This window comes from Passer domesticus, chromosome 3, assembly GCF_036417665.1.
Source record: "Passer domesticus isolate bPasDom1 chromosome 3, bPasDom1.hap1, whole genome shotgun sequence".
Lineage (NCBI taxonomy): Eukaryota > Metazoa > Chordata > Aves > Passeriformes > Passeridae > Passer > Passer domesticus.
The window spans coordinates 11,646,963-11,666,864 of record NC_087476.1 but is presented as its reverse complement, the minus strand read 5'-3'; the positions used below and the strand labels follow the sequence as shown (position 1 = coordinate 11,666,864).

Genomic DNA, 19,902 nt, shown 5'->3' with positions numbered 1-19,902 from the left:
TCCCAGCAATATACAAAGTCAAGCTCTGACAAACACAGCACCAGCTGATTTCTTGGTTTTGTGCTGAACAATGGTTTGAGCACATAAACTAACAGAAAGACTCATATTTCTGGATACCAACTTCAGAAACAAAATAAGCTTTTATTTAAGTGAATAAGATCACTAACAAATTTTTTTTTTGGGGATTTTGATTTTGGTTTGGAGGCTTTTTATAATTTACAGTTAACTAAAGTGGTTTTAAATCTAATCTAATTTAAATTTAAAACTAATCAAATACAAGTAAAAACACAACTATTTTGCTAATTTATACAAATCGGAATGGAAGATACAGTTTAAGTTTAAACTATACCATGTAGACATCAAATTCATCCATGCATCTGAAAGGAGATTCAGAAATGTTCCACAGAGAAAGAATGAAACAAACTGTGGAGAAGGAACGTTCACCTCCTGATAAGGATCTCAGATCACTACGGGCAGATTTTTCTTCCTCTCGAGGCTGAACCTTGAAATAAAAATATTGGAGCAATTTTTAAATCTGAGATGAAGACATACTAACAGAATCATAATTTTAACAGCAACACATTATACATGAACAGAGATCACTTGAAAACACTTTTCTGCATTTCACAGAATGGGATGGCTCCTAACCATTCAGTAACACATTTCTAGGATCACTGCAACTTCTTCTATCACAATCATACACACTGAACAGATTGAACAACTGTGCCAGAGTTTTGTTATTCAAATCTCTATTTCTAATATCTGCTACACAGTGTTTAATAAATGTCAACATAAATGTTTACATAACAGTAAAATCCCATGGTTACCAGGTACAATAGAAAAACAGGTAATTGATTTACAGAAGAATTTTAAATGAGGAAGGGATTCTTTACATGGAATACATTAAACATTGGGAACAGCCATTTGGTTACATTGATTATGATGACATCTTGTGGTACTCCTTCTGTAAGATGAAACTTGGGCATTTTCTTGCCCTGTTAACTGCATTGCCTTTAACAAGTTAAGGCAAATATGGATTATTTTGAAGTGGAATATTTTTTTTACAGGGAAATGTTTTCTTTTGGCAACTTACATTCCTTGACTAAATACAGATCTCTTTTGTGAGATATGTGAGACACCAGCTATTAAAAAAATATATTCTGATGAAGTCAAGTAATGACTTGATATTTTATGGACTGAGTTTAGTTCTTCAGATGCATGTGCTTCACCTGTCTAATTAAGACTGTGACATGTATTTATGTTGCCACTGCACATTTTTCCTCTTAATCCCTAAAACTGAAGTCTCTCACAGAAACAAAATTAAATAAATCCATGATAAAACTTTCTGGGATGTATGTTAAAAGTTACACAGAAAAAAAAACTATTGAAGCTTTCCTGCATTAAGTTGTTTAAATAACAACTAGTGCCATTTTAGAATCACACAAATACTGCTGAACTTCCTATCAATGAACCAGGAATGAGTTATTTTGAAAGACTGGATGACCAATCCACATTTATTCCTTGTAATCTAGCAACCATTTAAAATGGTAATGTTTTCTGTCCTTGCTTGTTTTCAACAACATCCTACTGTCACCAAATGGGATGAAAGAAACTTATCCAATACTCTGGGTAAGTGTTGGATAAGTTTGTTGTGATTAAGCAGACACTTCTTCAGCGAGGCTTTTGGAAACTCCTCCAATGTGTCCTGCTTAACAGACAAAATCCAGCCATTTTTACATACTTTTTCTGCTGAATCATTGTTACATAAGTTCTTTTACATACTATGCATACATAATATGCCCACTCTTAAATTTAACCTTTGCAATGACTGGTTTTGCTAGCTGTGTAACTTTATCAGTATTCTTATCCTGAAACATTCATTGGTCATCTCTGCTGAGGTCTACTGGCTGGAATCACTGATATCCAAACCAAGATGGGAAGGGTAAGGGGTTTCCAAGCAGCATAACTGGTGTGCATGACAGTCTCCATAGTTTCTTAACCAAAACATAGAAGTCCAGCAATTTCTTGGTGAGGTTCCTATGGCTGCATATTTCAAGCACAACACACGTAACATTTCTACACCTTATACTTCACAATTTTCTACTTGTAATCATAACTCATTTATATTATTAAATTGATTACTTGATTAATTGATCAGGATATTTATAATACTACAACTTAGTGTATCACATTTTGCAGAGGGAAAACCAATTTTTTTTCTATAATTTTCAATGCATTTCTAGTATCTGAGACTAAAAGAGATAATAATTCATTATGTATTATAGTAACTGAAGTAGCATAAAATAACTTACTGTTATGGAAAGTGTCTCATTCTTGTGATCAAAAATTATATGTCCAGAGCAACCTCGAACACGTAGTAAGTGCTCAAAGTGGAGTTTGCATTGCATAGAAAGGTTCCTTAAATCAAACAAACAAACATTAGGGGAGCAAGTTTTTAAATACATGAAAAAGTGACAAAAGATTTTCATCAACAGTTCCACATCATTAAGTATTAAGCCCTCCTCCCACAACATTCCCCCAAAATCAACTGCACTCTCAAGTGGGGAACATTAGACATACTGGAGACAATCCTTTTGAAGGATGAACAACAAAATATTCATGGATAGGTATAAGATATTAAGGGACTGAAGCAAGAAAGAAGGGGTGTGCACAGTAATGTCAAATTACAGAATGTGAATCAAGACCTTCAAAATTTTTCAGCACAGAGCAGAGGAGAATCGTTTGACCTAAAATGAGATTATAAGAGCTCAGCACCACTGCTTGTAATCAATAAAAATGAGTGACAGCCCAGATTTCATATGTTGCTGACATTTTACTGACCAAAACCAGCATTCACACAGAACTGCCTTGGATGAAGTCAACACAGTTGAGGTCTTTGGGATGAAGCAAAATACAGGCTCCACTATCTCACTGCTTTTCCAGCTGTCAGTCCAGGCTGCCTCTAAACTCTCAGGCATGATAAGATTGAAAGGGGGAGCAAGCTTAGGTTAAAAAGATTGTTGTGAACACTGTCTTAAACTCACCTTAGGAACTGCCGATATACTTTGAGCCTCTCTGTCATCACTTCATCCAGCACTGCAATAAATCTCCTCAAGTTCTTCACTTTATTGCTTGCATCCTCGTATCTTTCCTTTGCATAATGAAATTGCCTGTTTTAATTAACAGAAAGGTTAGGAGTAATATGCATTACATTAAAACTGAGCTATTGTTGTAAATGATGAAAATCATTTTGATAACCAAAATATTAAAATGAAAACTTTCTTGTGAGAATTTATGTGAAAGCTAAAAGCATTTGATATGTAAGACACTGTTTACAATGAAATGTCGACCAAAATGAAATCTTAATTTTATTTTTAATTATTTTGAAAATAAACTCTTTCACCAAGGAGAATGAATGACTGGTTCCTCCATGCTCAAGAATATCTGAGGGGAGTGCTTCCTTAAAACACACTCATGGAGCTTCCCAGCTTGTGCATTAGTTACTCAAACTAGAATTATGCTTAATCCTCAATGCATCACAAAACAATGGCGAGTTAAATTCATATCATCATAACTGGGATATTTCAAAACACTAAGAGGGTATCTGATTATTGGTGACATCTTATATACAGCACAGATGCTGCTTAAAATCACTGAAAGGTGTTTCAGGACTCTTAAGCCTGTTCAGTACTGGGAGAACCAGTACAAAACATTTCTACAGCTTCATAGACAGCTTAAGTAGTAAAAACACACATAAACACATAGTGAGTCAGTAAGAAAACTCTTCTTTCCCCTCTCTTTTCCATCCTATCTGAACTGTTTTAGACAGTAAAGATGACTTACTGGATTATTTCTTCTCTGTTTCCACGGTGACTGCTTTCTAAATTTATCTTCTCTCTCAAGCGATTCATTTCTGCATCAAGACTTTTAACAGTTCTGCTGACCTTGATGGGCTCTGAGAAGATTTGCCTTGCTTTTGCCATTTTTTCCTAAAGGAATGTTTGAAACTCAAATAATTGCCACATTTTTCATAAATCTGTTTGGTCTTCACAACAAGTATTTTATGCTACAAACTCCAAGCAACAACAATATTCTTGTGTTCTTTCTGTTTTCATTACAGCAAACCCAGTTAACAAATTTATCGACAACATTTATACATGGGTAGTTATTTCAGTGCCAAGAACTGTATCCACGATTTTTAATACAATCACAGTTATTTAGCTAATGCAGATAAATAAGGAACCAAAATCACCATATTTAAATAGGGCAGTCTTCCAAAAGTCTTTATGGATGTGATTTCAGAGTTAGTTAATAAAGATTGATTAGGTAAGTCTTCAAAAGATCAGATATGGGGTTTGTACAAGGAAAACCCTACCATCCAAGAAACCAAAACAGTATTATTTAATTTAAGCCACAAATTTTAAGTAATTTTAATTTTCTCATTGAAAAAGACGGAAGAAATGATCCTAGATAGATGAACCCTAATTTATCTGTCAAGAGAGAACTGGTGTCCTATCAGAAAAAAAAGAGGTCTCAGTTTTCACTTACACAAAATTACTTTACTTGCTTTACATAGTCAGTGTAGGACATAGCTGAGAGACTACTCAGTGCAGCTGAGTATAATAATATGGTCTGTATGTTATACAAGTGGAATGATTTATTATTAAATATTAGAAGAATCATGACCATCTGACTTCAATAGCTAAAAAAAACCCCACCACACATACCTCTAATTCCTTTTCTTTGGAAACTAGTAAATCTTTGTGCTTATTTATGCAAGCCACGTGTTCTCTCTGTTTATCTTCATAGTGCTGCAAATGGCGTTTACTGTTTTCCACTTCTGACTCAGCCTGGCTTAATTCAGCCTGTTTGGAACAAATCACGATGTGAGCTGTTTGGGGTAGATTCCTGAAAATCTCTCCAGTGTTTACTGACTTCTCACAGGTTGTTCTAACTTCTTTTGCTTTCAGTAACACTACTTCTAGAGTCTGGGAGCTTTAAAAGCAGCTTATGAGAAAGTCTATGCTCAATTCCAACAAGGAACAAATACATGTAATGATTTTAGGAATTATATCTTGAGGTGATGTTTTAATCTTTAAAAAAAACTATGCTTTCTCCTAAAGCTCAAAAAGCTGCATGTATTTTTTACACTATATTCTATCTGGAACTTCTGCTGCTTGTGTGATATCAGCCAGAACGGCATTTCTGTGTGAAAATTCAACGTCCTGCTATACCTGTAATATAAAATCATAGAATCATAGCATAGTTAAGGTTGGACTAAACCTTTGAAAACATTAAGTAAAACCATCAACCCAAAACCACCACCATACACACCCCTAAACCTCATCCTCCAAAGTACAACAGCCATACATCTTTTGAACGCTTCCAGGGGTAGTGATTCCACCCCTTGCCTGGACAGTTTGTTCCAATGGTTTACAAACCTTTCCATGAAAATTTTGCTCCTCATATCTAAACTAAACCTCCGCAGGTGCAATTTGAAGCCATTTCCTCTCCTTCTGTCACTTGTTACCCAGGAGAAGAGACTGAGCCCCACCCCACTACTATCTCCTTTCAGGTGGTTGTAGAGACTGGTAAGGTCCCCCTTGAGCCTCCTTTTCTCAGGCTAAACAGCCACAACTTCCTCAGCTGCTCCTCACAGGAACTGTGCTCCAGACCCTTCACCAGCAACCTCTATTCTGATATTGTTCAAGTCATTATCTTTCCAGAGAAGCAAAGAGGTATAAAGAATGACATAAATTAGGACATACTTTTTTCTTAATCCTTGTCAACTAGATGGCTTGCCTTAACAAAAATAAAAAACACCAAACCAAAGAGAAAAAAAACCAAGAAACAACTCAACCCACAACAACAAACAAGAAAACCAACCATCACCAACAATAATATATGCTCTTACTTTTTCCAATTCTATCTTAAAAGCAGAACTTGCTATATGTCAAGAGTTAATTGAACAACTGTAGAACACTTAACAACACATCTGATTTAAAACCTCTTCAGGAATTTCAGTGCTTCCCTCAATTGTGTTCAGTACTCTAAACAACAAGCAATAATGTTTTCATATTGTGAATAAATCTGTAATCTTTCCATACAGAGTGGTTCTTTTAAAATAGATAATATCTCTAGAATTTCCAGATTAGATACATTAGAACTAACACATTTATCTCTTGCTTTGCTACCCTGTTTCTGTACTCTTTTGGTTTACTCTTTTAATTTAGGCTGACTACACAGCAATTTACAGTTTAAATGAGATATGTAAGAGATTCCTATAGCGATCTTTTAAGTTTCCTTCATTTCATCCTTCTACAAGTTTACAGCACTATAAATGTCCTGAACTCTTATTTCTGTTTTCTATTTTCAAATTGTAAGTTCTTGCCAAAGTGAGATTGCCTTCCACTTGCCAGTGTCAAGTTTTGCATGTCACCATTCTGCTATTTATCTTAAGTCTTGCTATTTCTCTGCCGTTTCCAGGTGCCTTGTGTAGTCTTGAATAATTAAAGCTATACACTGGTACCTTCTGTGATTATATAACTTCATAAAATAACAAGCAATTCATAGAGAACATCAAATGATATTTTGAGAAATGAATAGTTATGCACATTCTTAGCCAAGGTTTCTTAGAAACAAAACAAAAAATGTGATGCACAAGAAAGCAAAGTCAAGGAAACTGTTTTTTCTGCCTTTTCACTCCGTGACTAAAGATACCAGGAAATGGACTCTCTTTAAACATATAACACTACAGTGACTACACATAACAATCAACATCAGCTTCAAAATATTGCCAAGCTTATTTCCCAACATGTTCTAGATGGACTGCTCCATTTCCATTTTCTAAGCAGACCTTAAGTATATCAGGCAACAAGTTCTCTTCTCCTGCCTCACCTCTTCTTAACCTCATTCACTTTGACACACAAATGGAACAATAAAAAATACAATATAAAATTACTGTTACCTTAATTGGGCCAGCAATTTCTTCCACTTGATGAATTTTTTCTTTCACCTCTTCTAATTTTTTTTCAGCAGCTTGGAGACTGTTTTTCAGTTCTTCCATTTTTCTGCTTTGTAGCTGCATGTCTTGTTTCACAGATTCCATCCTAGCCTTATTTTCTTCAGCTTCATCTTGCTGTCAAAAGATATTAAAGTTAAGAATAATAAAACGAGACACATTTGTAAACTACTGTACCAGATTTTTTTACTATCAGTATTAGGGTACAGTATTACATGAAGTACTCTTTTAACTCTAGTAAGAATAGGAGCAGCTCAATGTAATTGTCACTAAAGCCCAAAGGAAGAGACTGACAGATCTTGTAGGAGACCACTAAATCAAACTGCAAAATAAAAGTGGAAATTCATATTTATGTGACTGAAAATTAAAAGGATTTTATTTCAGAGTTGTGACGAAAAGACTGAAAAGAACAAGGTAACTTCCCTCTGGATCTGTAGCCAACATACATCCAATATACAATGCAATGCAGGAAGAGTAAGTGGATTGTTGTTGTCTCCTAGAAAATAACATCATTCCTAATGATTTATCATCATAAATACTTTCTGATTCAAAAAGACAGATATTGCAAAACCTGGGAAAAAAATTAAATCACCAAAAATAAATAAAATCACTCAATTTACAGAAATATTTCAAATTATGGCAAGTGTTCCATTCCTCACTATCCAACTTTGCTTATTTCAAAGCACTGCCAACATTAAAAGACATTATCCATACACTGATTAGACATAATTGCATAATATGTTCTTACTAATATATGGATGTCTGCTGACTGGTGCTCTTCCACGTTTTCAAGATCTGCTATCTCTGCATTTGCTGTTCTTATTTTCACCTGGGAAGAAAAAGAAAATACATGTTCTGAAGCTTAACTAAAGAGAAAAGTTCACATTTGTTTATTTAAGTCATCACAGGAAAGAAGATACTTGTATTTTTTAGCTTTGTTAGTGACTAACAAGAGACAGAACTCTTCACATCCACCTGTGGAATTCATTTTCATAAGGTAAAACTTGTTCTGAAAGTTGTGTGCTTTAATTCATTCAGTTATCATATTTCCAATCAATATGACAATTTAATAAAAAACACTTTATTTTTTCCTCCTAGTATTTATCTTCAGCATTTCAGACTACATGCTAGGGTTTTTTTTTTCCTGCTTCTTACTTATTATTTACTGAATAAAACCTTATATAATATGTATTAGCTTACACTGCCTACCTGGAGCACCAAAAATATATATCCTACCTAAAAGTACCAGAGACCACAGAAAGAAGGCTAACAGCTGTAAAATGGTTTATAAAGTCATTAAAATTAAGATTACCTAAAGATTACTTAAAAAATTAAGATTACTTAAAATTAAAATTAAGAGAACTTAAAGAAGAAATATTCAGTATATCAAGATCAGTTAAGAATATACCAGAAGAGCATGAAGATAAACAAGATTCTGGAAATGAAGAGGCAAGGCTCAACAGAAATAAAGCAGGGAGAAGCACTATATGATGCAAGTGTCTTTTCTGTGCAACAACTTACTACTAGTGTCAAAAATAGCAGTAGAAATTTGTAAGGTTTAGCACAAGGTGGGGAAAGATATCAAACAGAAACAACAACATATGTAAGGATTGATGTGGCCTCCATCATTCTGTCCTCAATTGTAAGAGCACACTACGAAAAAAAAAAACCCATGAAAGCAAGCAAGAAAAGCAAGCATAAAAATGAAAAATTATCAGGCACTCCAGATAGATTACAGAAGTCAAAATGAAATAGGGAAAGACGGAGGAGTTTCTAAAAACTAAGACTGTACCTATTTTTACCTGCAGTTGTTTTTGGTGTCGCCGATGACCACAGAGATGATCTTCATTCTGCCTGATCTCGTTTTCAATGGAATGCAAGCGTTGCTGAGAGGCTGTCAACTGTGCCCTTTTGTTTTCAATTTCCTTATTCAAGTGACTTTATAAACAAAGTGATATTGAGATGTTATATACTACACATATATTATTTGTGAGACACACATACAAAAATACCCCCCCAAAAAAATTACATGCATGAAAAGACAAAGGGTAAAAATGCACTCCTTTTAAACTAGCCTACATCATTCCCCCATAGCAAAACTGGTAATGGAATGCCTGTAACACTTTGAAAGTTAAAATAATTTTTGAGAGAAATTCATTATATTCTGACATGAACAAACTACAATTAACTGGCACATTTAAAACTTTTGAGTTTAAAGAAATAAATTTTAACATTCAATTCAGTTTGTACTATCAGCTATTAATACTAAAATTGCCTAATATGTCTCTAATATAATCTGAGCCTCAAAAGTTGATATTGAAAGTATTCAATTATCACAAATTTCCTTGGTGACAGCTCAAGTTTGTAAACTTTGAAGTATGTTTTGCTTTTTCAACTACCATTTTAAAAGCAATGAGAGAAAAAACCCATAAAAAAGTAAGAGGTGAGGGAATTCTCAGAGATACCTACCATGAATGAAGTCAAAAGCCTGAGGAAACAGATGCAAAGTTTGAAACCAACAGGAGGATGTGTGCTAACAACTTTGGTTTGAGTAGTCAGGCCTGATTTGCAGTAAACTATGACATCACTGTTCAAGTATTTTATTTTTAAAGAAAAGCCTTGACTCCATACTCTTATTGACCAAGCATAAAAAAGAAGGTAGCTAGATTTCCTGGAGTACTGAGCACAGAAAATCCCTGATTGGTCAGTAAGATCTACATGCCACAAGCTGAAAGCTAACTAAATACAATGCAAGTTTGTTCCTATTACAAAAAGGCAGTGAAATGAAGAGATTTTCTAGAATTCTCAGAAAGGAAGTGTAAATCTCAGGAAGAAAATGGAGAGACGAGAGAGTAGCGTAGATGCAAACAGACAAATATGCAATTCCACTGTTCGTGCCAACAAGTGCACTTTTTACAAACATTACAAGATGCTAACCTGATTTCTGCTTCAACATCTTGACTTAGGAACTTGGGTCTGACAAAACTGGAAGAGTAATAGCGTCGTTCAAATACTTGATCACCTTCAGCAGTGAAAGCTTCTCTACAGTTTCTCGGGGGCCGATTGCACTGCATTACCTCACGAGCCCTACGGCTATTCTGAAAAACAAAATGGCCTTATAATACCAGCAGAAGTGCAACCATAATTATAGATAAGAATTCAAAAGTTGTCTAGATGTTTTCACTCAGAAATAATTTCAATTCTTAATGAAAAGAAATACATTAATGAAGGAATGTGAAAATTATCTATAATGTCAAGAATCTATTTTTCTTAGTTGAGTAAGACATTCTCAAGAACCCACTAAGTTTAATTGGTCATTTATTTTTGAATTCTGTAATCTAATCAGTCCCTTATAATTTGCCTTGGGGGAAAAAAATCACTAACCAGTAGGTCACTATGCACAGGTATATTCAACTGACAAAAGTAAATAAATATAGAAGAAAGAAGCTTGCAAAGCAAGGTATGAAGGACATCAGACAAGATTCAATTAAAGTTCAGGGAAACATGTTGGTAAAAAACCCCAACACTGACAGTGCCAGATTAAGTGGTCACAAGTGCCATTGTCCAAGGCAACCATTTTATCCATTCCAATGTATAAATTTTTCCACAGAATACTTCTTTCAGATTCAGTTGAAACTGTTCAGATATGGCTCAATGATAATAATGTTATGAAAATCACTGATTAGTTTAGGCAGAGGGGGAAGAATGATCCCAACATTCCTGCCATGAGAAAAGCCTACAAAATTCAGCTTTTACATAACCCACTCAGTGATAGCCATGCTTGATAAACAATCATCTCTGCTTTAGACAAAACATGAACTGCTTTTTTCCAGTAGGAATCCCAGAGGATAAACTGGGACAAGAGATTTTAAAGAAAAATAAAATTCACAAAAAGTAAGGATCATTAGTTCTGCTTACTGAGAGAATACCCTGCTTTCTCTAAATAAAAACATATACACCTTATTTTTATCTTTGAACATTTTATCTGTAATCTTATCTGCAGGAGCTAATATCTTCAGTACTAACAGAAAATAAAAAATCAATTAAGATCAGAACTCAGCACCAAAAACTTAGCTACCAGCTTCTAGGTACAATTAGCAGGGGCAGCTTGGAAATGTTGGTAACTCCTGGACTACCCAAAAAGCAGCACATCCTGAACCCACCGAGTAACAGAGAGACATGAGACAGAGCCAGCAGTCAGGAGGCTGATTACACATGGACTATTTAGACTGGGAAACTACACCACTTAGAGGCCCAGAAAGGTAGTGGCAAACAACCCAGAAACACACAGGGAATGTCCTGAAACACATAGGGCAGAGAGGGGAGCAAAACTTCCTCTACCTCTTTTATCCATTACAGACACTACCAGTGAAGACATCATAAATGCTCCACACGTTTCTTGGAAGATCAACAGGGAGCATAAAGCCTTACTTTAATCAGCAGGACTGTTTCTATACTCCTCATATCGATCAAACAATTGGCAACCACCGGATTGTCTATTTCCAGTGCTGTCAGAACTGATGGGAATTCTGGATGATGAACAGCTCTGAAGAAAAGAAAAAAAAAAAAAACCCACCATTCATAAACTCACATTAGATACTTTAAAAAAATTATAAACAGCTCTTTTCAACCACCAAGGGTAAGCAATAAAATCCAAAACATACTTACCTCTGACTAGTATCATAAATTCTATTCTGAAATTTATTTACAATTATTTGAGGTCTATGTCCAGGTGCATAATATTTTGACATCAGGAACTGAAGAGTTCTTTCATCACTATGATTATCACAGCAAAATGCCTGAAGAAGGCCTTTTAAACAGCACTCGATAGCCAAGATCAGTTCAGGATCTTTTGGATGAATCAAAGCACCTAAATAAACATAAGAAGCAAGGCTTTAGGTGCTGTGTTCCACGACAAAACATTCAGTAGAGCATTTTTACCACTCAAGGTTCTTGTTTTGTTGTATTGCAGGGTTTCTTAAGAGTCTAAAATAAACTTTTCTTATAGGTAGAAAAAAAATTAAGAGGTTGAGTTGAGTCAAAAGTTGAGTTGAAAGACTCTACAACAGACCTGAGAACACACACATATAATTTCTCTGCCTAGAGACACCTACACATAGTTGGAGGCCTGTATTTTCTTCCATTAGGGTACCAATTTTATGGCAGCTTAGCAGAAACGTATCAAGGCAAAATGTATCAGCTTATCAACAATTTAATGCTTTAAGGACGAAGGCAGTGGAACAACTATACTGCAAATTAAACAAACATCAAGATTTCCAGTATATCACCTGTCTTCAGTAGCATGCATTCTTACCCTGCAGTAAATGCCATGTACTTTACATCCAGAATATGCTGAAACTTTTCCTCCCTTTCACAAACTGAAAATAACAGGCACTGTCAGAGCTGGACAGAAGACAAATAAAAGCCAGCTTCCCAAGAAAATCTCATTTGGGTCTGTCTGACCTGTTCCATGCAAAACAGCTCAAGTTTGAGAAACCCACAAGTCAGCCACTGGACATTTTGAACAAAATCTGTCCAAGATCTGGACAGTGCTATCCACTGAGGAACAAGCAGTCAAAGCACAGTTCTCTGATGCCTTGAGGGTGTGGGGGAGTTGAAGGGATGCACTGAAAGTTTACCACTGTAAAATACCTCAACAAAAATTGCTGGAAAATGAGGAAAGCCAGGAGATGTTAGTGAGTGCATAGCAGAAGCAAAAGATAACCCACCAGGGTAAAACCTTTAGTCCAAAAAGTACAGAAGAAAAAGATATATATCTGAAGTTCCTTAAAGAACAAAGTTTTCTAAAAGACCACTACTTACATTAGCAGCCATACAAAAATATCCCATGAGAAAACATGTTTCAGAAATTATTCTTACCTAAAGGTCCAAGAGGTTTCTTTCTAAAGCGTCCTTGATTATAGGCTACTTCAACTGCTTCAAGAAATGCTGGTACATGTGGTCCAAATCTTTTCAAAGTGTTTGTTTTACTATCTTTCAGGTCTCTCAGCTGTTTCTGCTGGGCATCCAGTGCTTGTTGCACTTCACTGCGTTCTCTCCTAAGATAACATATTTTTTTCAGTAGTTATAGAGCCTAAAGTGCAATAAATTAATTATAAAGCCTTGTTTTTCAATTACGAAGAGACTTGTGTATCAAGGTATCAGCAGTTCAATGTAAAGCTAGGTACACACATGCATTAAGATTTTTATAGTTTCAAGACACATGAGAAAAAAGCAAGAGAGAAAATTACCATTTTGCAACAGTTCTACAAGACTTTTTTATTTCTAACAAATTATAATGAATTTATTTTATTTCTAATTATCTGTTTCAATTTCATTGTCTTCAAAGATCTTCAACAAAACACACAGTAAGCATTGGTTATAATAACTGATAAGAGGCATTTAAATTAATACACCAGGGGCAATAAGGAACAACCCTCAAATCCTTTAAGACAATAACTGACATTGCCATAATCCCCTTCAGTAACCACTGTTCAAGTTCAGGTTTCCAAATCAAAGCCAGAGTGCTTTGTTTTTTCTATCTTGGGTATGAACTAAAGTCGTATTTGAACCACTTTGCCTCAAAGCCTCTGTGAATCTGCCTTAACTATAGAAGCAGTAATTACTCCTAAATTTATCTATTCTCTTATAATGTGAAAAATAAACTGGAGCCTTAACACCTCAGGGATCACAGGTACATTAGAAGGGATACATAAAGAAGGGATTCTCTCTAACTTGAAACAGAGGTAAACAGTAACATTCAAAAAGCATAACTTACCTGAGTCTAGAATGTTCTTCCCTACACTTAGATATAGCCTGCTGAAACTGATCCAACTGCTGACCAATCATTATTTCTTCATCATGGAATGCTTTTAACTGTTCCCTTAAGTATGCAATTCTCCCTTGTCTTTCCAATTTCTCAGGTTCTGAATTCTGATTAGCACTAGAAAAGAACATATGCCCATATTTTAAAACCATACTGATGATTTACAAGTGACATGAATTTCATTACTTATACCGTAGAGAAGATTTACTCATCAGTTACATTTAAGATTCTATTAAGTTACAAGATATACATAGCAATAATGGCAATTTAATTTTTTTTACAATTTCTAATCACATGTAACTCCCCCCAGTTACATTCCTACTGCATTTAGTTTAAGACATATTTGTTTTGCACTATCATGGAAGATAAAAAATATCTATTATCACAAAAAACAAAAAGAAACAAAACAACCTCAAGACAAACAAACAAAAAAACCCCCAAACAAACAGAGAAAAGCCACTTTTACCACCCAACTGCCTCTTTTGACATTCTAGTCAAAGTTTGGTATGTAAAGAATCAGGATGAGAAATATCCAGGTATTTAACTGGACTCTGCTAAAGACTAAATAAATATTTTCTATTACTGCAGGTTTTCTCAGTAATCAGAAAAGTTCACTTCTTTTCCACAATATCTTAATAAACATACACCAAAATCACTGTATCTGTATTTACCAGCTTTTCAGTTCCTCAATTCGTTTATGCAGCTGTTCACGGTCTTTTTCCAGACGTTTTAACTCCGTTTTGGAACGATTATAAACGATCTATCAAGGAAACAGGATATAGTGGTTTAATAAATAGAATAAATAATTTCCAAAAGAACTACCGTTTTGAGTAAATACTGAACTGCACCAAACCAGACAAACATAACTTGATTTTCAAAAATTACATCTATTTATTTATTTTGACCTAAGTTTAACACTGTTTAGTAACTATGTTACGGCATCAATGCCAGGGCTCCTGAACAGACGCTATTTGCCAGTCAGGCAAGAAATTGCATCTGTTCTGAACTCACCATGGACTCAAGAACCCAAGACAACAGGTGTAGAACTACAGATGGGTAGGGCATGGACAAGTTTATAGCTTTAAATTGGTATGGATTTTGAAAGGACTTTTTTTGCCTACCTCAGTTTCATTGACTGTTTTTCTTTTTGCCTGCACTTCTGCCTTCAAAGAAATACATTGAGGATGAAGGGCTTGTGCTTCTTCACTTACTGTTATCAATTTGTCTTGTATTGCTTTGTACTTTTTTTCTGCTTCATTCACTTTTACCTTTGGTAAAAAAACAAAACAAGTAGTAATGAAACAAGATTTTCTTCAAAATCTCTTAATGTTACAAGACAAACATCTCTTAAAAGAATCCATCAGACACATTTAAATTGTTTGAGCTCTGTTGGGTTTAAAAAAAAAGAGCAAGACATTGCCACCATGGATATGATAAGATGAAAACTCATAAATGTTCATTCTTGGGAAATCAACAGACTACCTAATCTGTGACACAGACAGCAACCTTTTTTTCTGTCTCAAGGTTTACCCAAACACAGGACTTTTAATACAGGACTTTTAATAAGGTCCATTACTATGACAGCAAAAGAAATGAAACCGGCATCTAGACAATGTTCCTTCATTGCCACATAGACATGCTGACCATAATGCAAAAATGTGAAATTGTGAAACATGTACTTTTTAAAAGAAAGGAACACACAAAAACATTTTTTTAAAAAGGAAAATAAGTTCTAAAAAGAAAGTTTGGAGGAGTTTTAATAGACTGAAAAGTTTTGGGGCTGTTCAGCCTGGAGAAGGGGAGGTTGCATGAAGACCTCATAGCAGCCTTTTGGTATCTGAAGGGAAGTGAAGGAAGTTGGAAAGGGACTCTTCATTATCTGTATGGACATGACAAGGAATAATGGGTTTAAACTGAAAGAGGGGAAATTTAGGTTAGATATATGGAATTAATTCTTTACTGTGGGGGTGGTGAGGCAATGTCACAGGCTGCCCAGAGAAGCTGTGGATGCCCCATACTTGGAAGTGTTTAGTGCCAGGTAGGATGGGGCTTTGAGCAGCCTGATCCATTGGAAGGTGTCCCTGCCCAGGGCAGGGGGGTTGGAACTGGATGATCTTTAAGGTCTCTTCCCACCCAAACTGTTCTATGATTCTAGATTCAAAATAATGATGCCTGTTTCTCTACACAAAAAGTGTTTCATATGCAAATCAGAATGTATGACAAAATGCTTTCTTGCTAGATACAGAAGTCTTAAGAACCACCCCAAAACTTCCAGATGTCTCCTGAAATCACTGCTCTTTTCTAAAGGCAATGATATCCACAAAAACCTTCACAACAGATCTCTGACTTGGGGGGTGACTACAGCTAGAGTGATATATGGTTTAGACCATCTACCTACCTGGCAATCCTCTACCTTCTGAAGGAGCTCTGTATTTCCTTCTTCAGCTCTGAGGCCTTCTTTGAGCAGCTCTACTTCTTTTTCCATCTCACTCACCTAAAGAAGCCTATATTAGCATATGCACAAGAGACTAGGAATGAAGCACATTTCACATGAACAAACATATTTTAGCAAGACATTTACCACTGCCCACGCCATTTGATGTTTCAAATCTTTGAGACGATTTTGCATGTCATTCACAAATGCGATGCTTTTGAAAATTTCCTTCTTTTCCAAATAAAGCTGCTTAAGTTCTTCAAGACGCTTAAAAAAGAAAATAGGGGTTCAATCATGACTGCAAAAAGCTGTGATATAATATGAAATTTTGGAAAGATTTGAGTTTTTGAAATTTAATGCCACTGAAACCTAATAAAACCAAACTATGCAGTTTGTTATCCTGTACTTCCTTCACTGCTCAGATGTGTCCTAATAATTACTTTAACTTTTACATACCTCTTCCCCTTGTTCTATCTGAACTCGGGTATTTTTTTTTGTTTTCCCAATAAATGAATAATCTTCTTTCATTTGTTCCAGCTGAGTTGCCTTCATAAAAAACTAAAAAGGAATAAAAAGACGCAGATATGAGATCAGCACCTTATCTAAGTGGACCTCCAATAATTACGACAGAATGACCATTCATCCCAACATCCCTGCATGCTGAATGATATCCAAAGTGAAAAACATGGTCAGGTTGTGGTGGTACAACTACCACCACCTCCTCGGGCTGCAGTGTGGTATTTGAAATGTTTGTTAGCCCCAGCCTTGATGAACAGAAGCTGGGCTCAGCTCCTCTTGAGGTTATCAGAAACACTCTCTACTCCCAGGAACTTACATTTTCTGACAAGCTCTTCTTTCTAAATGAAGAGCCTTTGAAACTTCTTTTTCTTGCCTGACTAAAACCCAAACAGAACAATATTTTTGTTACTGAATTTTCAAAGAAAGTTACTGACTTTAATTGTGATCAGGGTGAAAATTTACTATGACTAAAGCCTATCCTCTTGTGACCCTATAAACAGTGGTCCCAAGTGAGATCCACTGAACTGGCCCAGACCACAGTGGGCTGTGGCAGCATCTCCCTCTGAGTGACACCACTGTGAGCCAGAGAGCTCTCAAGTTTACTTGGAGGACTGCTGCCAGAAGCTGACAGAGCCTGGGCTGATAGCCCCACTCCTCAGGGATCAACCCTTCACCTGCTGAGAAGATCCAAAGGCATTTGACACGAGTACTTCTCTGAGGTGCAGGGGAATTTTTCACAGGTATACAACTTCTACATAATCTTTAGGTCTGTTTACATACAAATGTGCATCTGATATAGCAACTGTATTATGAATGTTTCTTAAGATTCTTAAGTACTGAGATTAGTAAGAAAATTAGGCTTATGAGTGAGTTACAATTGTGCTATTGTAAACTCCCTAAGAATCATCTGTCTAATTGTTTAAAGCAGGCTACTAATTAAGTACTGTTAAATTAATGCACTGTCAAAACCTTTAGGCCTAAACTGTGGTCAAGTCCAGAGCCAGGTTTGGAAAGAGGATAAATGGGAAGGTCTCCCTTACTCCTTTTTATCCATACCTTTTTCCCACTCCAACCTCTATATTGATAATTTTAAGTTGATTTTGGTTTTAGATTGATTGGTTTCATGTTTTATCCCAATTTTTCTCTTGTGCATCTATGTAAGTGGGAGTGTGAACCTTGCCAATGAACCTAGCCACACTTTCACTTTAATATTAAACCTGCTCTTGCTGATACCTGTGCCATTGGATCTTTGGGCGACTCAAAACACTCATTTCCCATAGGGGTACTTCTGAATACTGAACTAACTCAGCAGACCCTTAAAATTTAACTTTATCTATCTGTGTAGAGAGAAGAATCTTCAAAAATATTGTTTTTGTAAAGTGCATGATTGGTGCAATCAGATAGTGTACTGACTTTGGTTGGGATGGAGTTAAATAAAATGGTGTTTTATTTTAGATGTGTGATCAAAAAAATACTGACTACACACTCAGCCATATTTGCACTGAAGCCTCCTTTTTCTCCCTCTGCCCTCTCAGTGAATAGATCAGCCAGGTGTGCAAGAAGCTGGGAGGTATACAACCAGACAAATGATCCCAAGCAGCCAACGAGATATGCCACCTCAGAAAATGCCATTGTCATGGTTTAGCCCCAGCCACTTACTCACTTTCCCCTGGGGCGTGATAGGGAAGAGAATCAGAAAAGTAAAAGCAAGAACACATGGGCTGACATAAAAATAGTTTAATACAGCAAAAGCTGCACAAGCAAGCCAAGCCAAACAAGGAATTCATTCATCATTTCCTAGGGCAGGCAGGTGTTCAGCCATCCCTAGGAAAGCAGGACTCCACCATGCCTAATGGTGACTTGGGAAGACAAATGCATAATTCAAAACATCCCCCAATTCCCTCTTCTTCCCCCAGCTCTATATGCTGAGCATGATATGGCCATATGGTCTGGGATATCCCTTTTGTCAGCTGGAGTCATCTGTCCTGGATGTGATCCCTCCCAAAGCCTCATGCACCCCCAGCCTCCTTGATGGTGGGGTGGAAAAAGAAGAAGAAAAAGCCTTGACTCTGTGTAAGGCCTGCTGAGCAGTTACAAAAACAGCAATAAGGAAAACATGTCCCCATTATCAACACTGTTTTCAGCACAGATCCACAAAGTAGCCCCATATAAACTTCCATGAAGAAAATTAACCCTAATCCAGCCCAAACCAGCACAGTCATGCTCAGCAATAAAAACAGTAAGAGAGGGTTTAGGGGGATTAGCCATCTTCTGCTTGGGCACTGGTTGGGCCTCAGTCTACTAATAGGAATGATTCCCTTTGCATCTCTTATTTTGTTTCACTTTCTTTTTCTCTCCTTGCAGCTTTCACTTCAGTTATTACACAAATTTTATCTCATCCCTCTAATTTTATTTTACTTTTACTATTCATTTCCCATTCCCCCAGCCCAAGCTTGGGGGCAGCACGGAGGGAAGTGAGTGAGTGGTTGTGTGGTATTTAGCTACTTACCTGAGTTAGCCCAAAACAGGTTATTAAAATTAAGGAATTTGATTTTTTTCCCCAAATGCTCTAAAGATTTGCAATTGGTATTTTAGTGTTTTACAACTATGCTAAACATTTTTTCTTACCTTGTACTTGTCCCCTTCATTTTTAGTCTGTAAAAACTGTTTACTCATCTCTTGGGTTAAAACAGACACAGGATTATCTACCTGCAAAAATAAATAATTTTTATTTTGTTTTAATTACAAGATACCATGTAACTGAAAATCCATGAAAGTGAGAACCCTGTTTCAGTCTTGCAACTTATTACTAAGCTAATGCTGTGAAATCAAGCTTGCTAATCCTCTCACATCTTCAAAAAAACTAAAACATAACAAACTAAACCAATAATAAATAGAAAATTGAAAAGCCCAACTATATCAAATACAAAATAGAACCACAGCAAGGACAACTAAGGAACTGCTTCCAAGAAGATACATGACTGCTATAAAAACAGTACCTGTAAGTTCCATTTATTTAACTAAATCAGCATTAGAAATTCTTGTTGTGTCAAAGTATTGCAATAAATGCAATGAACTGACTCATATATTCTTACAGACATT

The 19,902-nt window shown here is 35.9% G+C and overlaps 1 protein-coding gene across 8 annotated transcripts in view; it reads right to left on the bottom strand.

The window, feature by feature from the left end:
* The window catches only part of SMC6 (structural maintenance of chromosomes 6), a 43,594-nt gene that overhangs the window by 9,060 nt on the left and 14,632 nt on the right, over positions 1-19,902 (bottom strand). For all 8 annotated transcript variants that reach the window (XR_010358035.1, XR_010358033.1, XR_010358032.1 and 5 more), the window contains exons 7-25: positions 19,429-19,509; positions 16,738-16,839; positions 16,429-16,548; positions 16,246-16,341; positions 14,969-15,115; positions 14,519-14,607; positions 13,800-13,964; positions 12,902-13,080; positions 11,690-11,891; positions 11,453-11,567; positions 9,959-10,119; positions 8,824-8,959; positions 7,770-7,850; positions 6,968-7,138; positions 4,728-4,865; positions 3,844-3,989; positions 3,045-3,170; positions 2,313-2,418; positions 350-502 (exon numbers count right to left, since the gene is read on the bottom strand). Coding sequence is in view for 4 of the 8 variants with exons in the window: in XM_064411879.1 (XP_064267949.1) it covers positions 350-502; positions 2,313-2,418; positions 3,045-3,170; positions 3,844-3,989; positions 4,728-4,865; positions 6,968-7,138; positions 7,770-7,850; positions 8,824-8,959; positions 9,959-10,119; positions 11,453-11,567; positions 11,690-11,891; positions 12,902-13,080; positions 13,800-13,964; positions 14,519-14,607; positions 14,969-15,115; positions 16,246-16,341; positions 16,429-16,548; positions 16,738-16,839; positions 19,429-19,509 (2,514 nt within the window). In the remaining 4 variants the exon portion in view is untranslated. The remainder of the gene's footprint in view (positions 1-349; positions 503-2,312; positions 2,419-3,044; positions 3,171-3,843; positions 3,990-4,727; positions 4,866-6,967; positions 7,139-7,769; positions 7,851-8,823; positions 8,960-9,958; positions 10,120-11,452; positions 11,568-11,689; positions 11,892-12,901; positions 13,081-13,799; positions 13,965-14,518; positions 14,608-14,968; positions 15,116-16,245; positions 16,342-16,428; positions 16,549-16,737; positions 16,840-19,428; positions 19,510-19,902) is intronic.